Source organism: Emydura macquarii, unplaced genomic scaffold (genome assembly GCF_026122565.2).
Source record: "Emydura macquarii macquarii isolate MOO-44397 ecotype Brisbane River unplaced genomic scaffold, CSIRO-AGI_Emac_v2 contig_2681, whole genome shotgun sequence".
In the NCBI taxonomy this organism is placed as follows: domain Eukaryota; kingdom Metazoa; phylum Chordata; order Testudines; family Chelidae; genus Emydura; species Emydura macquarii.
Genome location: NW_027132818.1, coordinates 1,071,329 through 1,094,060, shown reverse-complemented (window position 1 = coordinate 1,094,060; position 22,732 = coordinate 1,071,329). Strand labels below are relative to the sequence as shown.

The 22,732-nt window shown below is 46.7% G+C and overlaps 1 protein-coding gene across 2 annotated transcripts; it reads left to right on the top strand.

Moving 5' to 3' along the window:
* The first annotated feature begins 6,286 nt into the window (after positions 1–6,286).
* SMIM11 (small integral membrane protein 11) lies at positions 6,287–22,004 on the top strand. Of its 2 annotated transcripts, XM_067565641.1 has the most exons (5): positions 6,287–6,338; positions 7,555–7,617; positions 11,640–11,751; positions 14,934–15,114; positions 21,818–22,004. In XM_067565641.1, exons 3-4 carry the CDS (start codon positions 11,731–11,733, stop codon positions 15,099–15,101), a joined length of 189 nt encoding a protein of 62 aa, XP_067421742.1. In that variant the 5' UTR covers positions 6,287–6,338; positions 7,555–7,617; positions 11,640–11,730; the 3' UTR covers positions 15,102–15,114; positions 21,818–22,004. The 2 variants fall into 2 exon arrangements, with proteins under 2 accessions (XP_067421742.1, XP_067421743.1); XM_067565642.1 differs by lacking the exons at positions 6,287–6,338; positions 7,555–7,617 and having other exon boundaries at positions 11,542–11,751.
* Positions 22,005–22,732: the final 728 nt, after the last annotated feature.

Below are 22,732 nucleotides of genomic sequence, written 5' to 3'. Positions count from 1 at the left end.
TGTCCAGTGGAGAAAGCTGGGAGCTAGGAGAACCTGGGTTATACCTACTTTTAAATGGTGTATGTGGCAGCCAGGAGCCTGAGAACAAGTGAGATCCTGTGTGTGTGTATGCACATTTGGAGTGGTGGAGGGATGCCAGGATCCCAAGCATGGGACCTTACTCCTGCCAGCCACACAGGTGTGCATTTTAGGCTTGCTTCATGTATGGGAGGGGATGGGTGAGTGGGTTTCCACTCAGTGGGAACAGGATTCTTGAGGCGGAGACGATGTCTTCTCCTGTGTTAATAAATCACCACCTCCATTAAACAAAGGGGAATGATGCACAACTCTCAGTCATACCACTTTGGCACATTTAACACCATGTATATTATTAACAGTGATACTGGGGGATTTGTCCTTTTAGAATGACACCTGTAGAAAGCGTGGAGAAGTTGTTCCACAGGTGTTGAAAAGATATGGAAACCCAGAGTGAAAGTACCTACAACTTTCCACATTCCTATGTGCCTATGCACCAGCGGTGTAAGGTAGATAGATACATGCCTTTGACAAGTATCTGTGCTGCCTGACCTTTAAACCCTACACACTATGGCAGTGTGACCATTATCTGCAGACAACCTTAACTAAGATATGCTTTGAAACTAACTTCTGCCTGGTAGTTCAAGTTGAAGTTCTACACCCATCACATCACCTTATCTGTTCCTGTACATGAAAAACAAGAGAAGGAGCCCTTCTCACCTTCAAAATATTAGTTTAGATTTTTCTATGGCCCCCCTCATTGTTACGTCTGAGCACCTCCTGGTCATTAATGGATTTCATCCTTACAAACACCCCTGTGAGGCCGGGAAGTGCTATTCCCATTTTATACATGGGGAACTGAAGCCCAGGATAGATTAATTTGCCCAATTCACAGAAGAAGGCTCTGGGGAGGTGGGAACTGAACTAAGTTGCCTGAATCCTAAGTTAGTGCTTTAGCTGCTAGATAATCTCCCTTAGCCTTGGGCCAATGGCAGGGAGAGAGAGCTAGCCAATAATGCGCTACCTGTTTTTTTTCTAACAAGGTGCTAAGTTAGCATGACAAGGAATGCAGGAAAGCATGAAGATGTGGGGAGTTTTCTTCTTTTTAAAGAAAGTTTTTAAAGAATTGCTCTGATACAATTTAATATATGTTATTGGTTTAGGTAAATGGGAGCCTGGTGCTTAGCAAGTGTAAATGGGAACAACTCCATTGAAGTCAATACACCTGAGGATCAATAAAGCTAAAGTCAATTTATGCCAGCTAAGGATCTGACCCAGATAGTGTATTTATCCCTCCATGTTTGAAGAATTAATACAAAGTCTTTGCCAGGCAGATAATCTCTATAATTTCAATGTCCAACCTAAATGAGACACACACAAAAATAACAACACTCTTTCAGTTTGAATAGCATATTGAATATTGAATAGCAGTTTTGGGTGCCATATAGATCGCGACATATTATTAGTAGGATTTATATTTATATAGTATTATTATTATTTTAAATACATTTTCAACCTGACAGCATTCCTTTAATAGCACAAATATTGTCTTTTTAGTTCACCCACGGACTCCTTATACTTTTTTTACTCCAAACACATAGTAAACTGGCAGCCAAATGGAAACAGAAGGCCTTAAGCAAATTAACCTGGCTAGAAATAAAACAGGACTTCCTAGTGATAGAAAAAGTAATGGCTACACTGGTAATGTCTCTGGAGATTTTCATATCCTGTGGCTATCCTTTTGCATGTATGTGCAAGGAAACCATGCTCTCAGCTCACAGACCAAAACACTGGCAAAAGTTTAGGGACAAATTCTGCTGACAGTCTGGCACCTGTGTAAATCCGCTGCCGTTACTGTGGCGTTACACTGGTGTGGCTGATCGGGATTTGGTTCCAACTAGTTTGTGTCTTGGTGTCACAGGCCATTAGAAGGGGTGGCATGTTGCCCACCACCCCAGGAGTAGTGCAGAGAATGAATTGTGGTGCTGGAAGCCACAATGCCCACCTTGCTCCAGAGGGCAGGCATCTGCCTCTAGCTTTTACCCAGTAGTAAGTTACTGTCTGTCCCCCAACCTGCTACCTCAGCTCCTCTCACTTGCCCACCCATTTACTTGGGGTGGGGGAAAGAAACAGGGGCATGCAGGGCCCCATATCCATGGGAACCCCCACACAGTGACCGGGTAGCCTATAGGTAGAGCCCTGCGGGGACACACAAACGTGGATCCGCATCCGATCCGCAGCGGGCAGCGTCAGCATGTATCCAGTCCGACCCGCGATCCGCACGCCTGGTTTTATGTTCAGCGACACCGCTCGTGTGTGTGCCTGGCCCGCCCGTGTCCTGCAGTATAAGCAAGCTGTGGTGAATACACGTGCACACTAATTGTTGTTGTTGTTATTTTACACATACATCTCATACAACAGTCACACGGTCCTGGTCCGCGACCTCCCTCACTTCTTCTGGGGCCGCTGCCTGTGTCAGCCCCAGAAGTGCCGGAGAGCAGCGGCAGCTCCCCCAACAACTGACCCCGCTGCTTCCTGGGTCCCCGAGTAGCTGCACATCCCACGCCCCCTGAACAGCTGACTGGCCCTCGATCAGCTGTTGGGCGGCAAGCCCCGGCCGGGCCACCCCGGGGCTGTTCGGTTGGGCTGGGGCTCGCGGAGCCGAGGAACAGCTGAGGGCGGAACTAGCCGGCAGCTCCTGATGCTTAGAGCCCTGGGCAGAGAAAAATTCCCAGTTAGTATCCGCAGAAATGGGTCCGCGGATACGGATGCAGGCATCGGTGGATCTCCGCGGATTTGTCGGGTGGTGAAGAAGAGTCTGGTCTGCGTCAGAATCTAGTCTTTTGGAAATCATGGACAATTTTTGTACATGCTCATGTACATGATGGGATATATTGAGCCAGTGCTTGTTGCCAGGAGAATCTTGGGGAAGCTTAATTTATTTATAGGAGTGTGTGCAGGGAGCACCTTAAGGCCCAGATTCTCAAATGTATCTCGCTAAATGTCTTTGAGGATCTGAATCTAAGTCACTCACTATGACCTTGTTATGTTCAGCACTGACATCTTCAGTGAAATAAAGCTCTACCGTCCATTCCATTAAAGCCCATGTGACTTTAAATGGAGCCCTATCGATGGTCTGCACTTCCCAATGGGATAACATCTTGGGATACATGTGGTTGTGATGGATTTGGAGCTGCTCTATAGTAATCTATGAACACCCTACGTTGGCTTGGTTACTGAGACATTTATTGTATGTAAATGTTTACAGGGCTGCCAGGAAAAACAAGCAGGCAGGGAAATAGTAGTCACTCCTGACACTTAAGGGTTGTTAAGAGATAATACCCAAACTATCAGCTCTGAAGATTCTACCTCCTAGTTCCAACTTACAAAACTGAATAAGGCCCAAGCCATGAAACACAGGAGATAAAAAGGACCAGAGACGTTTCAAAAGAATCAAGAGAGGGGGGCGTTTGGGGGAACCAGACAAAGACACCAGGCACCACCTGGGGTGTCTGAAGAAGTTAAGTCTAACTAGTTTACCTTCAGGAAAGTGTAAGAATTTAGGAAAGACAGACATGCGTGAAAACTGTTGTTTTAACATCCTTTTTCTCTAAATGCGTTGTTCCTACTGTTAAACAACAGTGTAGTTTTCAGAAGGCTATTTTGTCACTGAATACCACTGGTAACAAACTTTCGCAGGGAAGACCTGCAGGCACCAAACTCTGTCAGACCTGCTGAGTAAGCATGGGTAAGACATAGGGTGCTGGAGCACAGAATGGAAGAATTCTACCCCAGTAAAGGTAGAAGGTCTGACACCTGAGGGGGATGCACTCAGGGAGACCAGAGAGGGGACAGATACACAGCTAGCCCCCCTCACTGTTATAGATGTCTTATTATCCAGAAAGAGTACATTAAAAGAGCATTAAGGTTGTGAAGTTAAGCACCCACAGATTAGGAAATGACAGACCTGGGGTTGCCTGTGCAGCTTTAATTCAACCCTCTTTTGTGTATGCATTTTCATAGAATCATAGAAGATTAGGGTTGGAAGGGACCTCAGGAGGTCATCTAGTCCAACCCCCTGCTCAAAGCAGGACCAACTCCAACTAAATCATGCCAGCCAGGGCTTTGTCAAGCCGCACCTAAAAACTTCTAAAGATGGAGATTCCACCACCTCCCTAGGTAACCCATTCCAGTGCTTCACCACCCTCCTAGTGAAAACCTTTTTCCTAATATCCAGCCTAGAACTCCCCCACTGCAACTTGAGACCATTGCTCCTTGTTCTGTCATCTACTACCATGGAGAACAGCCTATCTCCATCCTCCCTGAAACCCCTTTCAGGTAGTTAAAGGCTGCTATCAAATCCCCCCTCACTCTTCTCTTCTGCAGACTACACAAGCCCAGTTCCTTCAGCCTCTCCTCATAAGTCATGTGCTCCAGCCCCCTAATAATTTTTGTTGCCCTCTGCTGGATGCTTTCCAATTTGGCTACATCCTTTCTGTAATGGGGGGCCCAAAACTGGACACAATATTCCAAATGAGGCCTCACCAGTGCCAAATACAGGGGAATAATCACTTCCCTCAATCTGCTGGCAATGCTCCTACTAATGCAGCCCAATATGTCATTAGCTTTCTTGGTGACAAGGGCACACTGCTGACTCAGATCCAGCTTCTTGTCCACTGTAACCTGCAGGTCCTTTTCTGCAGAACTGCTGCCTAGTTAGTGGGTCCCCAGTCTGTAGCAGTGCATGGGATCTTCCATCCTAAGAAGAGACTTTCGATACAGCCTTTCATTACACAATCCCTTACTATTTTTTCCACAGGATCCTGTCTCATTAAGTGAATGAGTATTTTTTCAATATTTCTTTGGTTCCTTCTCAATGCTTGTGTGGCCCCATGCCTCATTTACTGCACACGATTCAAACCCTGCACTGACTACAAAATTACTAATTTCCTCATGGGCCCTTCTGTGGTGTTATGACAATAGGCAGAGGGCTTTGTAAACATTCATGAATTTATCTTCGCAATACCCCTGGAAGAGGAGTGGTTCTTATCCCCATTTCAAAACTGGGGAACAGAGGCCCAGTGAAATTAAGGCCAAAATTGTCAAAAGTAGCCACTAATTAATTGTGGAGGCCTACCATGAGACATATAGGGACTGAGTTTTCAAAGTACTTAGCATTATGTAGTACTTGGTATGTTCAAAGCACAACTCTCATTGACTGTGGGCTCAGTTGACTTCTGCACATCTCTCCTCAGGGTTTCAAGTCTGGCAGCCAAAAATGAGGCACCCACACTTAGTGACCACCTGAGAAAAGTTTGGTTTAAGTAAGTAGCCCAGCATGAGGAAAGACAACAGCCTCATTCACTACACAACCCCCCTTCATCCCAGAACAGGTCCGTCCTGTGCACTGAATGAAGCAAGGGTCATGTGGAAAAAATAGTACGTGATCAGGTTATTAAAGACTGTATCATAACACACACACACACGGGAGCTGAATTAATGTTGCACAGACAATCTGAATTTTGGTGTTTCCTAACTTTTGGGTGCTTGACTTTGCAGCCTTAACATTCTTTTAATGAACTCTTTGTAATGTGTTTTCCTATTTTTTTATAAAACAAATTGAAGAACCAGAAATCCCATCATGGTGGAACCATATTGACCCTCACGTGGCTCATCAGCAGGGTTTGGACTTTTAGATCCACAGAACAGGCCTCTATCACTTGAGCTAATGGAATAACTGGCAGCAGTAATAGGCTGTTATATGCTGTGTGGTCCAGCCATCAGAGGCATTGCTAGTTGCTGACAGCAAAGAAATGTACTAGCAACTCTGGACTCCTGGGTTTTATTCCAAGTTCTGAGGGCAGGGTATTATACTGATTATATTTATAGACCCATATTTGCATCTGTGCCCTCAGCTTGTTTCTGTCCCTCTCTGCTCCTATCTATCCCAACACCACCCTATCTCCCTCTGTCATTGCTCCCCTCCACACCTACCCACCCCAGTTCCTCCTATTCTCCTATCCACTCCCTGGGCTCCTGATCCCCATCCCAACTCTTGCCTCCTCCCGTCTGCTCCTATGCGCCCAGCTCCTGCCCCCTTTCCCTCTGTGCCTTAATTAATGATAGGTGGTGCTAGCAGCTCAGCTTATAGTTATTTTTTGAGCACCAGCCTGGAGGCAGAGTGGAAAAAAGGGTTAACAGCCAGCTGTGACTGGGGCATGCTGGGAGTTGTAGTTTGCCAGCTTTAAATCTTCTCTGGGATTTATTTTGTAGTTTGTTTCCAGTTCCGGTCTGTGTGTAATGGCTTCTCTGCCCGCTGCAAGGTACTGTAACCCGCCTGTTCTCTTTGGGAAGGTCTTCTTTTTTCCTTTCAAATCATAAAATGAATCCGTAACCTAGCAGTATCTGTAAGAGCTGGGCTTTCGGCACAGAATGCAAATCTTAAATAAAATGAGTTTCCGGGAAAGTTACATTTCTGGGCTTGATTTCCTGTTGGTTTGCATCTCATGTTGGCGGTTCTATCAGATCAGAATAGAAACACCTTACACACAGCCCCAAATGTGCAAGGCAGTTCAAAATTAGGCTCTCTGCCTTTTTCTGGGCTATGTCCATTTCCCCACTCCATCTCAGCATCTTTATTGGACACTTGTTAGACATTTTGAGCCCTAAATTTTTTAAGGAAAAAACTCTCAAACTAATTAAAATGGTTTGATATGATTTTAAAATTCAGTGAAAACATATTTGGCTGGATGTGACCATCCCCTGCAGTACTGCAACCCAAACATTGATACACAGAGTTCTTGGATATGAAAACCTGAACATGAAATTGAGGTGCGCTAATCAATTTCACTGTTGCTTAGTTTCTCTGTCTCAGCTGGGTGAGGTAAATGAATAGCAGAAAGAGAGTGAAAATTACTGTGTTGAAACAATTGCTTCAGTTTCCTGAGCTGTGTGTGTGTAGGTGACAGCTGAGAGAGGACCTCCATTGGGAAGTGACTTGTTTGGGGGTGAAAAGTTGGGAGAGAAGAGGTAACAGCTGAAGGGGAAGACAGCATGCTAGTCAAGCAGTGGGTGGGCAGGGGACAAGCACTGGGAAGAGGTGGGAAGCTGGTAAATGGCAAGAGGAAAGCCAGGCAGGATGCTGAGGGGTTTTGTATTTGGCTGCAGATAGCAGAGGGATTGTCATGATCTGCAGGTCTTGAACCTGGAGCAGCAGTTAAGCTGCTCTGGGCCCCTGCTCCTCTCTTACCCTCTCCTCCAATGAGCAGAGAGGGGTGCTGAGGGTTGCAAGGCAAATGAGGGTGTTAAGAAGGAGGCATGCTGGTGAAAGTAGCAGCAGCAGTATGGCAGTTGGCTGATAGTGAGTGCAGGGGTGGCATTGCGGAAACCCCTCTGATCTAACAGCAGGCTGGCATGTGACTAAAGTGGTGTGCCAGGGCCACGGGGTTAACAATCTGAAGTGCGGCAGGCATTTGTAATGTGATTTTAAATCTGACACTGTCCCTTTAAAATGCCCTTTGCTCCATGTTTCATTTCCAGAGTATGGAGCATGTGAGGCACTGATGGAGGGGCTGTTAATACTTCTGATTTCTACAACTCCAGGTATGAAGACATCGGTGGTGGTGTATATTTTTGTTATTCATTTAACTGACTGCTCCCACCTACCCTGGTGTGAACCCAGAGTGACTCCACTGACCTCAATGGAGCAACTTCTGACTTACGCCAGTGTAGCCTAGAGCAGAATCTGGGCTTCTGTGTTTGAGCTATACAAGTACCTGAATTATTTCATCCTGTATCATATGTGCTGTGTTTTGAAGAATTCTGGGAGTGGCAGCCCTGGATCATATCCTCTCCCAGCGTGTCGCACACTGGCTTTTTGGCTGGGTTTGAAAAGCCCTTTTTGGGGTACTTGGGTCCTGCTCTCAAAGAGTCCAGCCTGACACAGTGTAGCATCAGCAGGTCAAGCACAGTGATTGTTCCTCTGCCTAATTGCGTGATGTAAAATGTATCTATGGTCTCTTTAAATATGTGAACTAGGGGAAGCCAGGGGGATCAGCAAGATGGGGAGAGATGGCTCGAAGGAGAAAACATGATTTCTGTCCAAATGGAAGGAGGATACACATTCTTCAAGCACAGGTTATAGTCTGCCATCACCTTGCTGAATGTGCAATCAAATACGTTCTGTTTTGCCCTTGTATGGTGCCTTTCATCTCATAGCACTTTATACACGTTAATGAATTAAGCCTCACAACACCCCTGCCAGGTAGAACAGTATTATTAGCTCCATTTCACTGCTGAATAAACAAAGGTGTCAGCAGGCCATGCCAGTTTCCCAACCAACATCACATGAGGCCTGATTCCCTACTATCTAGCACCTTGTGAGTCATTTACAGCAGTTCATAGTTGATGTAAGACTATGTGAGTGGAGGATTATGATTTGAGAGCAGAGCTAGAGAGGAAGGATGGTCCAGTGGTTAAGGCAGGAGCCTAGGCCTTGAGAGCCTGGGGTCCCATTCCCCACGTCCGACTCATTGTCTCAGTTTCCCCATCCATCAAATGGGGATAATAGCAATGCTCTGCCTCACAGAGGTGTTGTGAGGTGAAATACATTAAAGATGGCCAGGTGCTACTCCCATGGTGGTCCTTCTACACGCATTTCCAGGTGTAAATGACTACCCCACGTCAGTGGTGAATGGGGCCCAAGAAGTCTGTGGCAATGCTCAGAGTAGCGCACAGGTCCCCTGTCACTCAGTTGCTCACATGACTTAACCACAAGATCTCTTTTGAAGGCCTGACTGCAAGTCAAGGTGACCTCCTTTCCACTGAGCGCAGTCTCCTTCCCACTACCACTGTACTTAGTAAAAGAATTTACAGTGACAGGGGAACAAATAACAGTCGAGCGTAGATGTTTTTAAACTCCTATCCTTGCTTATCTGCCTTGGAAAAAGCAAACATGAAACTTCTGCTGTTTATTTGCCTGCCTCCCTTTAAGATATTGTAACCTTGAAAGTTCAGTGGGTGAGCTTTTTTATTTCTAAACCTGTGGTCTCAATGCTACTAAATGTGTCTTTTAAAATATGAAGCGGTTAAGCCTGTCACACACACACACATCCAGGCTTCATTCTTCTGCCAAGATTTACTAGGCCTGGGTCAAGAAGGAGAAGCAGGAGAGCCCAAGAGACCTAAAGGGGATTTAAATGGGGCCACTGGAGGTTGGGGACAGCAGAGAGTGGGTATGTAACACTGCCATGTAATGATGGTTTCAGAGCTGGTTCACAGCAGTGAGTGAAGCTGATACTGTAAATAGGAGAGATTGCAGGAGGTCTGATCTCCTGCATATAGAGTTGTCCTGATCTTAATAAAAGTCCCACAGTGCACAAGAAGGGCTTGATTTTCTTCCCACTTACCCTGTTGGGACTTCAGTGGAGTTACTCCTGATTTACACCAGTGTGTGGAGAATCAGGCCTTACATCTCTATAGACATTAAACATTACAATAATATGATGTGGCAAAATTTAATAATTCACTAATCTCCCCTCTTATCTCCCCCCCAAAAAATCCTCCCAGAAAAACCAAAAGAAAAAACAATTCACTCAATAACCAGATATAACCAAATCATTGCTTTCTGATTTGTTCATTAGAGGTTACTACAGGTTTTGAACCTCTAAACTCATCTTCTTTTCAGAGTGTTTTTTAAAAAAAAATTCTAAAATTGTGCAGTTACCCTTAAAGCAATTTATGGTCATAATGGAGATGTGTCTGATTAAAAGGATTCTTGCCAACATTTTCAAACTTGGATATCTCAGTGTAGGCTCCTAAATCCTATAGGTGCCTAAAAATTGCTTCACCCAGGTTTGAATACAAACCATGTATTGGGAATTCTGCTCCCACAACCGATTTCAGTTGTGCATCAAGACCTAGTATCCCAAAGAATAAAGATCCTCAGGGCTGATAAATCTCATGATCATTAACATTTTGAAGTCAATATCTGCTTTTTGCAGGAAGAAAACCGCTAGTGGCTTGTTAGTTCACATCTGCTATAATACTTTGGCAAAAGTAGATGTTATGAAGGGAATGCCACAAATCATGATCAGCTCCCAGACTGCAGATAGATAATCACAGACGGGCTAGTCCATTCAGTGCCCAAGGAATGGGTACTTCTATATTACTGAAAACCCTATGAGAGGAAAGTAGCTCATGCATGCAGGACAGGCCAAGTTCAAGAGGCCATTCCCTTTGTTCCTTTTCATATATGGATTGATTGAGCCATTTGCACCATGGCAAATGCTTCTTTGTAGGCGGAGTGCTTTTTGCCACTCTGTCGGAGTTACACTCCTCAGTTATTGGGCCTGATTATGTCCTGCTCATAGTGAATGAAAGAGAGGCTCAGACATAGCAAACAAATACATTTTTCCCTGAGAGCCTGAGCCTGTATCAGAGGCAGTCTGGGGTCTGTCTCGTGGGTGCACAGCTCACTCCCCTTCTAGCAGAAGGATCTCCAGTGGGAGTTTGTCAGTGGTCCATTCCTCCACTACAACCAGTATTTCCGTCTCAGTGTAGGGAAGATTTTGTATCTGGTGTGGGATGGCAGGAGGGTAAACCTGCCTTTGGGTGGGGAAATTGCTGTACCTGGGAGTAAGGGAGTTAAGCAGAGCAAATGCCTTAAGACCACTCACTTGATGCCTCTATCCTAGTCAAAGGAGGATCAGAAAGGCAGCTAGGCTGGGCTTATTGTTATTGTTTGCACAGCTCTGTGAGTGGCTAAGATGCGGTCCCTCTTCTGCAGACTTCACAGCGAATCTGTTATACAGACATGAGGCACACATAGCGAAACAGGTCAGGGACAGGCGGAGCATGCACAGGGAAATCTGTTGAAAGTGGAACCCATGTGTCTGAGTTCTGAAGTCACTGGCTAAGCAGAGGTGAAAACCAAAATGCAGAATCCCATCTGTATGCAGCTGCCTTATAGCCACGTGAGCCTCCTCAAGCATTCCTCAGCTGCAGATCTCCGTGCCAGCAGCGACAGCAAGCACCCTCGGGGATCACTGACAGTTAATTTGACTTTCATCTCTTTTATTGTGTTTGCCATTGGAGGACTTATGTATAATTTTTTTTAAAATCCAGAAGCATATTTTCACTTCTCCCAGAGGATGCTAAAGACAAGAGCAATCCTAGCACTGGGGATTCAGTTGCTGAACAGGGATGATGTGATTAAAAACCTCAGCCTTGGTTTTGATGGGGGTGTTTTCTTCCACTAGATTTCAAACATGTAATGGAGATACTTCATAGGCACCCACGTCATGCTTATTAAAGCAGCCAGCGTTGCATTTGTAGTTGAACAGCTGCAGGGATTTGCTGTGTCTGGAAGGGCTGGGCCTCCTCCATACAGACACATGACACCTGATCCAGGCCTACCAACCTTCAGTTCTGTGTAATACTCCAAATAGTTGTTCCTGTCACTCAACCAGCCACGAAATAATCTGCTCCAGGCAAGGTTATTCCTGAACGTTCCAAGATTAATGTAACAGTCAGCTCAGTGTGACTGTCTCCTGTGCTTTTCGGGCACGCGCAGCAAGGATGTGTCAAATGCAAATAGATCCTTTTGCTTATTTTTATTTCCTCAGATGAATGCGCCTCCACCAGTTTCTTATAAATCTGACAAACGTTGCTGGACTTAGACTGCGGTGTGACCCGTGACATCGGCACAGATCCAAGATGGTGGCCTTTAATTGGCGGGTGAGGAGACGTTAGTTAGTAAAGCTTTGGAGGGTGTTAAAGAGGAGTGTGTTAAGCGATGGTGGGGGGGTGTGGTGTCCGAGTGTGTGTCTTTGTCTGGAATAAACACCATGTTTAGGTGTAAGGAGATTTAACCACAGCGCTCTCCCCGTGGAATCTGGAGACTTAATATTATATTTCCTACCATACATGTTCATTCAGTGCCTTGCAAGTTGACTTTGCTGTGTGCGTATGAGTAAGGACTTTGCTATGGGTGTCCGAATACTATAGGCTGACTCTCTCTTGCTTCTTCGTACACACACTCCAAATGGCATTTGGCTCCGCTTCTCTTCCTTTCTGTCTAGCCCCTTTTCATAGCTTTGCTGTCGGGCAGTTGCTGTGTTGTCTATACCTCCCATCCCCATGTTGCTGCTCTGTATCCCTGGTACCACTTAACTGCAGCACACCAGCGGCAATGACTTTCTTGAGTTATGGCAGGTTATAATTAAAATCATGAGCAGTTTATTAATATTTTGGTCCTGTCCTCATGGGAGGTAAGAAATCACCGCACCTGAGCTTATAGCCAGCTGGCATTTTGGGCATGTGAGAATATTGGCTCTAGTTGCACACTAGAGATATGCATAAAGGCACCGTAACCCTTGGCAGATATACAGTGCTCTATTCATTCAGGAACAGTGAGCTGCAGAAAGTTATCATTTCCCCTCTCTTCTTATCGTTACGTGAGTAATGTAGGGGGGAAAAAGCAGCTCCAGTAAATCTTGTAGCTTTACATGCCATGGAGACTACTCATTGACATTTGTAAAGCTGTAACTTATCCTCTTTAAAGCCCTCCTTAAAACCTACCCCCGCTGTGATGCCTTTCAGTCACTTCCAATTAGCATCGGCTACAGGGGTTCTCAAATTGGGGGTCGGGACCCCTCAAGGGGTTGCGAGCTGTCAGCCCCCACGCATGCTGTGGTTGTCGGCCCCATGCATGGCTGACAGCCAGAGCTCTTCAGAGCTGGGTGGCTGGAGAGCAGCGGCTGCTGGCCGGGTGCTCTGAAGGCAGCGCCGCCCCCAGCAGCAGCGCAGAAGTAAGGGTGGCATGACACGTGGGAGGGTCGTCACAGCCTGAAATGTTTTCAGAGGGGGTCCCAGAAAAAAACGTTTGAGAACCTTTGGGCTAGGCAGTAGGTCAGCTGGGACTTACATTTTTCTGCTCAACTCTGTTTGCTTGTCTCATATTCCAATCTGCCCCACTGTGTTTGTCTATTTTGTCTGTCTTACGAGTCCTTTCCAAAACTAGTAGGCTATGAACTCAATGGGGCGGGGAGCATTTTCTCATCTCTGGTGTAACTATATTAATCTCTGGTGTAACAGGTTACACCACGAATGAATTTGGCTTATGAACTGATAAAGGGAGAGCTGCACATGTGCATATAGATACACGCTGCCACCTTGTGTGATAACAGTTTTCATATATGCAGCTAAATGATATTAATCAAAGCGCCAGTGTTAACTGAAAGCCTGGTAGATGTCCTTCCTGAGATTACATAGGTATGGTTTATATACTGTGATGAAGTGCTTTGCAAAATTAGGACCGTGGGCTGCAGCTGTAGATGGATATAGTGTAATTTCATATATGTGCAATGTGAAAAAGTCAGCACCCTTAAATCTGAGCATTACCTGATGTCTATATTTTAAATTGATAACCATAATGGAGTGATAACAGTGGGGGAGGTTTTGCATTATTTATTCTAATATTGGTAAAACTGAATGGTGACATACCGGTAGTTCTAGTAAGTGAAAAGTTTGCCTATCAAGTTACTTTGCACTGCTGGCAGGCAGGGAGCTGGAAGAGAATACTGATTATAGGCCAGTTGGCTTTTTGAAAGAGCTTGTGGAGAAATTCTAGCATCTATAGTGCATTTCTGATACTGAAAGCTCCATTATTGGTTGCCTAATTCCCTGTCAGTGTGTTTTCGAGTTCTTTGTCATACAGCTTTTGCACTTGGATTTTTTGCACACCTCTCTTAGAATATCAAATCTTTATAATGCTGAAAAATGTGTGCAGAATCACCAAACCCTCAAGCATTCAAAATCATGAGTCAGGCCACCCAAAATCCCACGAGGTCTGATAGATAAATAAATAAATGTGGAGTCTTTTTATTTGTCTTCAAGTTTTTGAGCTTTGGGGGGGGGGGGGGGGTCACTTTTTCAAGCTTTTTTCTGCAGCCCCAATGGCTAGAACATTCCAAATGATCGGTTAGTCTCTCATATGGTCACCTGATTCCAGGAGCTGGTGCTTTAAATAAAACACCAACTATTGCGAGCCTCATGATAAAATTGTGGGAGTTGGCAACACTTGAATATTTACAAAAAATTGGCCTCAAATGTGCAAATATTTATGTATGTGCTTAAAGCTGAGCATATGCATAACCTTTGCAGGATCACAGCCTTGATTTGGTTTCCTCTGAAGAATTTAATATTGGTCAGTATTAGAGACATTATCAAATATCTTTTTTCTTCAATTGACCAGACATCCTCTCATCCACCTAGGCCCTGCTTACATTAGAAAAACCAACATGGTTAGTTTGACTAAAATGGGGCTGAACATAGTTTTCCTTTGTCTGCACTTGCAGTTAAGTTCAGGACCCTGTCAGCAGCACCCATTGCTGACGACCATTCTCGGCTTTGCTAGTGTAGGCGAGGTCCTAAAGACCCTATTTACACCACACTTTAATGGATATTTATCACATCACTGACTTGTGACATGACCAGAGCTTGGTTAACAATAAATAACTAATAGTTTATTCTGCCAATTCTGCCTGTATTTCCGTGTGAAAATTGTCTGCAAACAGATCAGTTTTCTCAGGTTTAGCCTTTATTCAGAATTATTGGCCAGGTATTTTTGGTACTAATGTGTTGCCTGACGCTTATTCATAAGCAGTGCATTGTGAATATTCATTATTAAATGTCTGAGCTCTTTTGGCTAGACACAGAGGTCACTGAAAGCCGGGGAAGCAACTCAACACAAAAACAGGGCATTGTGAGCCAGTTAGATTTTTTGTGTGTGTGTGTAGAACTCTGTATTTTAGTCTCAAAGAAGCAGTTAACCAAAAAAATCAGAATCAAACAAAGGCATTCCACAGTTGCTCAAATGTTGTAGTATCTCTGCTGAAATATATTGTTTTATATTTCAGGTTTTGGAGAATTTTCCACTGCTGATGTACATTTTGGCAGCTAAAACATTAATTCTTTGCTTAGCATTTGCTAGTGTCAAAATGTACCAGAGTAGAAAAATTGAAGAAAAATTGAAAAAAGAACGTGAAGCAAAGCTGAAAAAGGAAGCAGCGAAGAAGGAAAACTGAAGAATCTTAAAAGGTACAGAATTACTGGCTATATTGGTGTGTGATAACAGCAGGAGGGAAGTATACTGTTATAGCCCAGTATTATATTTTGGCTCTGATCTAGTTGAATTCAAGTGTTATCTCTCTCATCACCACTTATCTTGTAGTCAAAAAAAATATTTCCTGTGGTGCTTCAGCAAATGCATGTACAGTACACACGGTGCTTCCGTCCTCTACCAGTGACACAATGATCACCAGAAAAATGACATTGCAGTCCAAGATTCTCCTTCTCCTATGTATCTACCTAAGCTTTTATACCATGCTCATCGCCCATGGGATCTGAGCACTAGAAGACAAGTTTAAGTTGGGCTTAGTATGGGGAAAATTCTCTAGTCTGTGTCATACATGAGGTCAGGCTAGATGATCTAATAGTCCCTTCTGGCCTTAAAATAGCTAAAATTATTGACTCGAAAGAAAACCCAAATCTCTCACATAGCTTAAGTATATTACAGGACAAAAGTACTTTAGCTGGACGAGGCTAAACCATATCACAAGAGGTTCTCTGAGGTGGACATATCATGCAAGTTTCAGTACACAAGAGGTTATGCAGTTTGCTGGTGGAAATGGGCCCCATTTTGAGAGCTGTGAGTGGTGCTCGGTGCTTAAAGGTTTTGCATACTCTCACCTCTGACTGACTTGAGAGAGAGCTGAGCATCTCACAAGACTGAGCCCATAACACGGAGAATGATAGTCGTGCCAGTATAATGCATACCATGTAGGAGGTGGTATCAAGAAGAGTGTTATCCAATGGTTAGAGCATATGACTGCAGCATGAGGAGATCAAGAGACATGGGTTCTGTTCTCTGCTCCGCCACTTGTTTGCTGTGTGCCTTGGGACAAGTCGCTTCCTTGCCCTGTGCCTTAGTTTATGTATCAGTAAAATGAGGATAATATGACTTCCATAGCACTTTGCTTCTTTGTGCTTTACTTCTTTGTAAATGTAAAATGTTGTTATTCCTTGGATGAAAGCAGAGCTCCTGTTGCCTTTTTAAATTAAGCCTCATCTCACATAAGAAATCAGTTTAGATTCTTAAAGGTGTTAGTGATTTGGGCCCAAGTCCTGGCATCCTCCTTCTTCTTCTTCCAGAACTCCTTCTTGAGTGATTGGGAGTTTTGTATAAAAGCTGGTGGCAAAATATGGCCCTGTGAATAGGTTGTGAGAATGCAGTGGTATGCTCCCATACACAAAGAACAAAAGCTTGTTATTGGGTTTGGGGTTTTTTTGGTTCACCTCACTTTTATTTCAGATTAAGAGTTTGTCTATATGCCAAGTTGCTGCACCACTTTAGGTGCAGCTTCAGGTGTGATTTAAAATTGATTTAGTTAACTGGTGCACAAAGTTACATAGACACTCTTATTTCAGTTTAAACCAGGCTTATTGTAGTTTGGCCTAAATTGATTAGGAACAGGTTTTAGGCAAATGGAAATAAACTATTCTTAGATTGAAATAAGAATTCTTCTTTGAGTGATTGCTCATGTCCATTCCGCTATAAGTGTGTGCATGCCTCCGTGCATGGCTATCGGAACTTTTTCCCCTTAGTAGATCCTGTAGGGCTGGCTCTGGTGCCCCCTGGAGTCCCACGCACATGCTGCGGTATATGAGGCACTGCCGGCCCTACGCCCCCTCAGTCCCTTCTTTCCTCCCATGGCGGTTACTGGAACTGCCTGTGCTTCCATTGCAAGTGCTTTATTCCCCATGTTTAAACCTTAAAACTAGGATTTTTTTGTGTTTGTTAGTTAGTTAGATTAGTAACTGCTGTAGTGGTAGTTAGACACTTGGAGATAGTCTAGCTTAGTTTCTTACCGGGAGCAGGTATGCTCCGGTGTCATGGCTTCAAGCCGTGCGCTCTGGCGGGAACCGCTAACTGACCCCTTGGGGGGGAAGCTCTTCGCAAGTAAGAGAACAGATCGTAAGGCTTTCAGACCTCCAGAAAAGCCACATGAAAGCCCAGCTCACGGAGCCCCGAGCCGGCTCCAAGCCAACCGCCTTGCTGCGGTATCCAGCGCGCTGCCAGTACAGAGAGCATCGTCGGCACGGACCCGACTCGGCACCGCGGAGATGGAAGTACTCGGACTCCCCCGCACCGTTGGAGTGGGCAGGGTGGAACACCAATCCGCATCGAGGTCGGATCATGGAGACCTGCTATCAGAGCCAGCGTCTCCAGCCAGGGAGCCTCCCCTGACTCGAGGAGTGGGGGAGCCCCTTGGCACCTACCAGCTTTGGTGGCTGAAGGGTGGCAAGAGCCTTGTTGGCCTTGCATATGCCGTCGCCCCCCATGCCTCCACGAGAGAGAAGGGGCTGGCGTTAAGGGGAAGGCCATATTGGGACCCCCTGAATGGCTCAGGAGATCCCCAGTACGGGGAGAAAGATCTCATGCAGACTGGTTTCCTAGGGTAGAGCAGGAACACTCCCCTAGAGGTCATCCCAGGTCGTGGTCACCAGACCGACCTGCATCAAGGCGGACAGCGAAGTCGCCCTCCCGACACCGGTCTCGACCCCCTGGCACAGGGTGAGATCCATCCCATTGCTCAGACACTGAAGAGTTTGCCAGCAAGTAAGTGGTGCTGATCCCGGAGACAGTCTTGGTACCGAGGAGCCGGGCTGTGCAGAACCCGTATGCCGGAGACAGGCTCGGCACCGAGCAGTTTGCCCCCCGCGCCGAGGCAACGAGGAACCCCGGATGCTGGAGATGGACTCAGCACCAAGGCAAATCCAGGATGCCAGAGACAGCCTCGGCATCGAGATCTTGCCCCCCATACCGAGGCTGCACCAACTCGGATGCTGGAGACAGACTTGGTACTGAGGGGTTCGCCCTGCACCGAGGCCGGGCAGAGCTGGTTGCTGGAGCTTGACTCAGCGCCGAGACACATGCAGAGTGCAAAAAGTCCTTGGTGCAGGGATGATGCTTGGGTCACCCGAGTCGCCAGAGCATTGTCCATACACCTGCTCTGGCCATGGTACTCTCGACAAACCTGGTAGTCGAGGTGGTTGTCACTGAGGGGTTGCTCTCTGGAGCAACGGTACTGCACAGTAAGAGGCTTTGGGCAGCACCAGCGGTGGTCTGTCAACGGTGCCTCAGCGTCCCTTTGAGAATGCAGTACCGGGGGGGAGCTACCATCAATGAAGGTGCCAGAACCCCCGGCAGATGGCCTCAAAGGCAATGGTCACCCCCAATGGCTGTATGGGGGGCCTAAGGGGTTCCTGATGCGTCAACCATGGTCCGTCAACCCCTCAGGGATGCAGTCAGTGCCTCAAGTACTAGAAAAAGGCCACCATGCGCCCTCGGATGACGACTTGACCCCACAGGCAGCAACTTCTGTGGGGACCGCCGGTTGGTGGGAAGAGGGGCTGTGGCCTGCAGGCCCCCTGCCAGATGAAGCACGCTCCCGAGCCCTGGTTGTTTCTAGGGCACACCAGGAACTGTTCAGGAGGTGGCCTCCACCTGGAGGCTGGAGGCGAAGGAGCAAAAGAGGCGTCAGACAATCTTTAATATGCCACCGAGGGGCTCCACAGAATGGTAGCCGTCCTGGCCTACACAGGGGCCCTCAACATAGTGAGGGTCTCGTGGAAAAACCCCCTCCTCCGTAGCCCAATGCCTAAATGAGCCAAGGAAAGTATTACGCCCAGCCAAGGGGTTTGAATGTTGTTCACCACCCCGCCCTGGGTGGTGGTTGCCACCAGCCACAGGGATAGGCGGGGCAGGACGGGTTCTACCCCAGACAACAAGGGCGACTGCAAGCCAGACTTGTTTGGGAAAACTTAATTCATTAGCACTACCAGCAAGTGGAAGGTGAGCCCCTCGGGGGACTCAAGGAGCTGCTTTGCTGAGGCTTTTCCCAGCGGCAGATGCTGAGCCTGTAGGCCATTGCAGAGCCGCCCCCGCCCCTCCCTCGGCCCTTGACGCATCCCCCTTCCTCCCTCTCAGTGGCAATTCCACATCCAAGAGGTCGAGGCCACCTAAGCCAGGAGCAGCAGGAGAAGTCCCACAGGCGATGGCAGAAGAGGTCGTCCTCCAGCTACTTCCTCGTCCCCACAAAAAAAAAAAAAAAAAAAAAACCCAAGCAAAAAAACCCAATCAACCAAACAAAAAAAACCGGGGATTTTAGGATGGTGACAGATCTATGTCGTCCTACAAATACCAAACAAGGGGCTCAAGTCTCGCATTGTCCCCCCAGCTCCAGTAGTGGGAACAGGAGCCCCGCATGCCACCCCGGATGTCAAGGACGCACATCCTCAAGGTTCCTCCACTTCATAAGGGTGACCCCCTCTAACGCTTTACGGATTACCCCACGGTCTGTTACTGGGACGACGGTGTTTACTGAAGGCCTGGCAGGGATAGCTGTGCGCTTGACGGTGCTTGGTCCACCCAGACAGGACTAGGGCTGGAGAACTATTCTGTTTCTCTATCATGTTTCTGTGACTGTTTTATTAAAATTCTACTGGGCTAGGTATAATATTTCAAAAATAAATATCCAGGGCTGGTGTATGTGTGAGGGGAGAGGTATTAAGGAGTCCTCTTCCTCCGTGCAAGCAACAGGGACACAGCACTAGGGAGGTGGGGGGAGTCTGACTATCATAGTGGCCTGTATTTGCAAGGGAACATGTTTCCTGCCGAAAGGCTATACCTTGCCCCTCAGTTAGCTAGTGTTCAGACTGGGGTCAGTAGTAGTCTTCTACCTTTTACAGCAGCAGCAAAACCTGCCCTGCCTGTGTCCCGTCACTGGCCTACCACACAGAATTCTGGCCAGAAGAATTCTTGGCACAAAGGTTATATCTGTGAGAGTAGAAGAATTTTCCTTCAAAAGGCACAATTTGGTCCTGATGCGTTTTGGGTCTCCGTTATATTGCCTGTCATCTTCGACTGCCAGCGCTGGATCAGGGATCAGGTCCTCCGCTAGACACTGTTACAGCAATGAGACTGTTTTGGGTGTTTAACAAATAATAAAAATTCTGCTGGAGAGAGAGAGGTTAATCCAAAATCGTAGCATCCTCACTCCTGCCTGGCTTCCAGGTCTGTGCGGAGCCCTTCCCAGATGTTACCCTCTGAGAGAAGCATGCTGCCATGAGGTCTGAGGAGGCCCAGGGAGTAGTGAGGAGATGGGCCTCTGCAAGAATACCCTGGCTATCCAAAGGTGTCCTCAAATCCTCAGGGTCCCCGCACAGTTATTAGGACACTCAAGGGTAGAGCAGAGGAGCAATCTCTCCTTCATTTACATGGGGGAATGGTGGCAGCAGGAGGAACCCTCCAACCCAAGGATGTTCTAACATAAGAATGGACTAGATGGACCATTGGTCCGACCCAGTATGGCAAGTATCCTATCTTTTGACAGTGGCTGGTGCCAGATGCTTCAGCAGGAATGAACAGGACAGGGCAATGATTGAGTGATCCATCCCCTGTTTTCCAGTCCCAGCTTCTGGCAGTGAGGGGTTTAGGGACATTCAGGGCAAGGGGTTGCATCCCTGACCATCTTGGCTAATAGCCATTGCTGGGCCTGTCCTGCATGAACTTCTCTAATTCTTTTTGAACCCAGTTATACTTTTGGCCTTCACAACATCCCCTGGCAACAAGTTCCACAGGTTGACTGTGCGTTGTGTGGAGAAGTACTTCCAAATGTTAGTTTTAAACTTGCTTCTTTGGGTAGCACCAGGTTCTTGTGTTATGTGACGGGGTAATTACCACTTCCCTGTTCACTTTCTCCACACCACTCTGTGCAATCCACATAGTGTTACAGCTACAGAGCTTTGTATTCAGACATGGCTTTCCACATGGGAAGGCTGATTTAGACCTATGGTTCTCAACCTTTGTAGGCTCAGGACCCATTTGTAAATGTTTATGGCCTGTCACGACCCAGTAAACAATCTGGGGGAGGAGGCCCTGGGGCAGAACTGTAACTAGGCATTTTAGCACCCAGGGCAAGTAAGCATATTTATGCCCCTACCAGAGGCGACGCATGGGGGGAGTCACATCCCCTCCCTGGTTTTTTGGTTGCGCCCCTCCAAACCAGACAGGCTGGGTGGCCCGCTGAGGTGAGTGGGGGATGGAGGTAGCGCTCCCTCCCTGAGCTGCACTGCGTGGGGTTGTCTCCACCAAGCTCCCCATGGCGTCACCGGCCTGGGCTGTCTGGTGTTGTCGGTCAGAGTTGCCCCCGTGGCTTTGTGCTCTGGGCAGCTGCCCTGCTCACGTCCCCAACCCCAGATATGGCCCTGCCTAAGGGTGGTTTCAGTCAGATCCTGCTTTGTGGGGGGTTGGGTCCTATCTGGCACTCACCCCACAGTGTTCTATGGGGTTGGCTGGACTTGGCTCTGTGCATTGCAACCTCTGGAGTTGCAGCACCGCTCAGCTTTGGCCCTGTTCCCCTGACTGGACCAAATTTGTGTGGGTGGAGTTGTGACCTGGCTAATGGGGTTGCAGGGTCACTCACTTAAATTTGACCCATCATGATGGCTGGGCCAAACCTGCGTGGCGCTGGGACCCCAGAGGTTGCAGGGCATGGAGTAAGGAGGTGACCCCTGTCAGCCCCATGGGACAGGTGCTGCCACGCAACCCTTTCAAACATTCTGACGACCCAGTTTTGGGTCCCGACCTACAGGTTGAGAAACTCTGATTTAGACCATATGTCACGAACGTAGCATGTTTGATGTACTCACTAATTTAATCAATGTTTGTTCTCTGCAGATTTCCTGACATTTGGCAGCTCATGTGGGTTCCTTTTCCGGGAGGGTGAAGACATCCCTTAGCTTGAATGACATGTCGAAGAAATAAACCACCCCGAGCAGCATTCACTTAAACTTCATATTGACTTTTTATACATGTAATAAGAATATCCATCCTCTATTTATACAATAAAGGTTCCTTTGTAGGAGCGGTCGTGGTCTTTGCTTACCAGAAAGGCTGCACCTAAGACAGATGCTGTAAATGAGGCTGTTCTTAAAAATCAGCTGTAGAGTGCAGAAGACAATCACTTCTAAAGAGGAAAATACATTGAAATCTATCACAGGTGCTACAAACTGCTGGAGCTTGCAGGGGGGCAGACAACAGCAAGCTCCAGTCTCTCCTTGCTCGTTTCTCAAAGCAACCAGCACCAGCTTCAGAGGAGAGCATAGGATATAAGTAGTACCTCCACTGGACCCAGAGGAACCAATCCAGGGTGTAAACTGTTAGGGGCAGTATCTATGTCTTCCTTGCTCAACCCTCCATATATCACCTGACGTACACAGCGCTGCATTGCAATAATAACAATGCAAATCACACCATAACTATTAAAACTCAGCAATTGCTGCCCTTTTGAGGGTTTGGAGATTTCTCTGGCATTATTTTGCTACACAGAGAAAACGTGAATGTAGCTGCATCTTTTTAACCCTTGCTTGGATTCTTACTTCACACACACACAACCCACACTGGCTTTGAAATGCAAAATATTCTTACACACTCACTAGTCATTTCTGCATGTGCACTAGCGCTGTGGCTAATCCAAGAGAACTATCTAACAGTGGGTGACCAACTAATCTACATGGAGATGTTGCACTCAGAGTAGGGGTTTGGGAATTGTGGTGGGCACATGGGCTGATGCCAATAGTTACAGCTGCCTGC

Bases quoted from the DNA above. Each gene is read 5' to 3' on its own strand.
- SMIM11 (XM_067565641.1), top strand. From the start codon at position 11,731: ATGGTGGCCTTTAATTGGCGG. The intron at 11,752-14,933 runs GTGAGGAGACGT...TTTATATTTCAG, and splicing joins TGGTGGCCTTTAATTGGCGG to GTTTTGGAGAATTTTCCACT.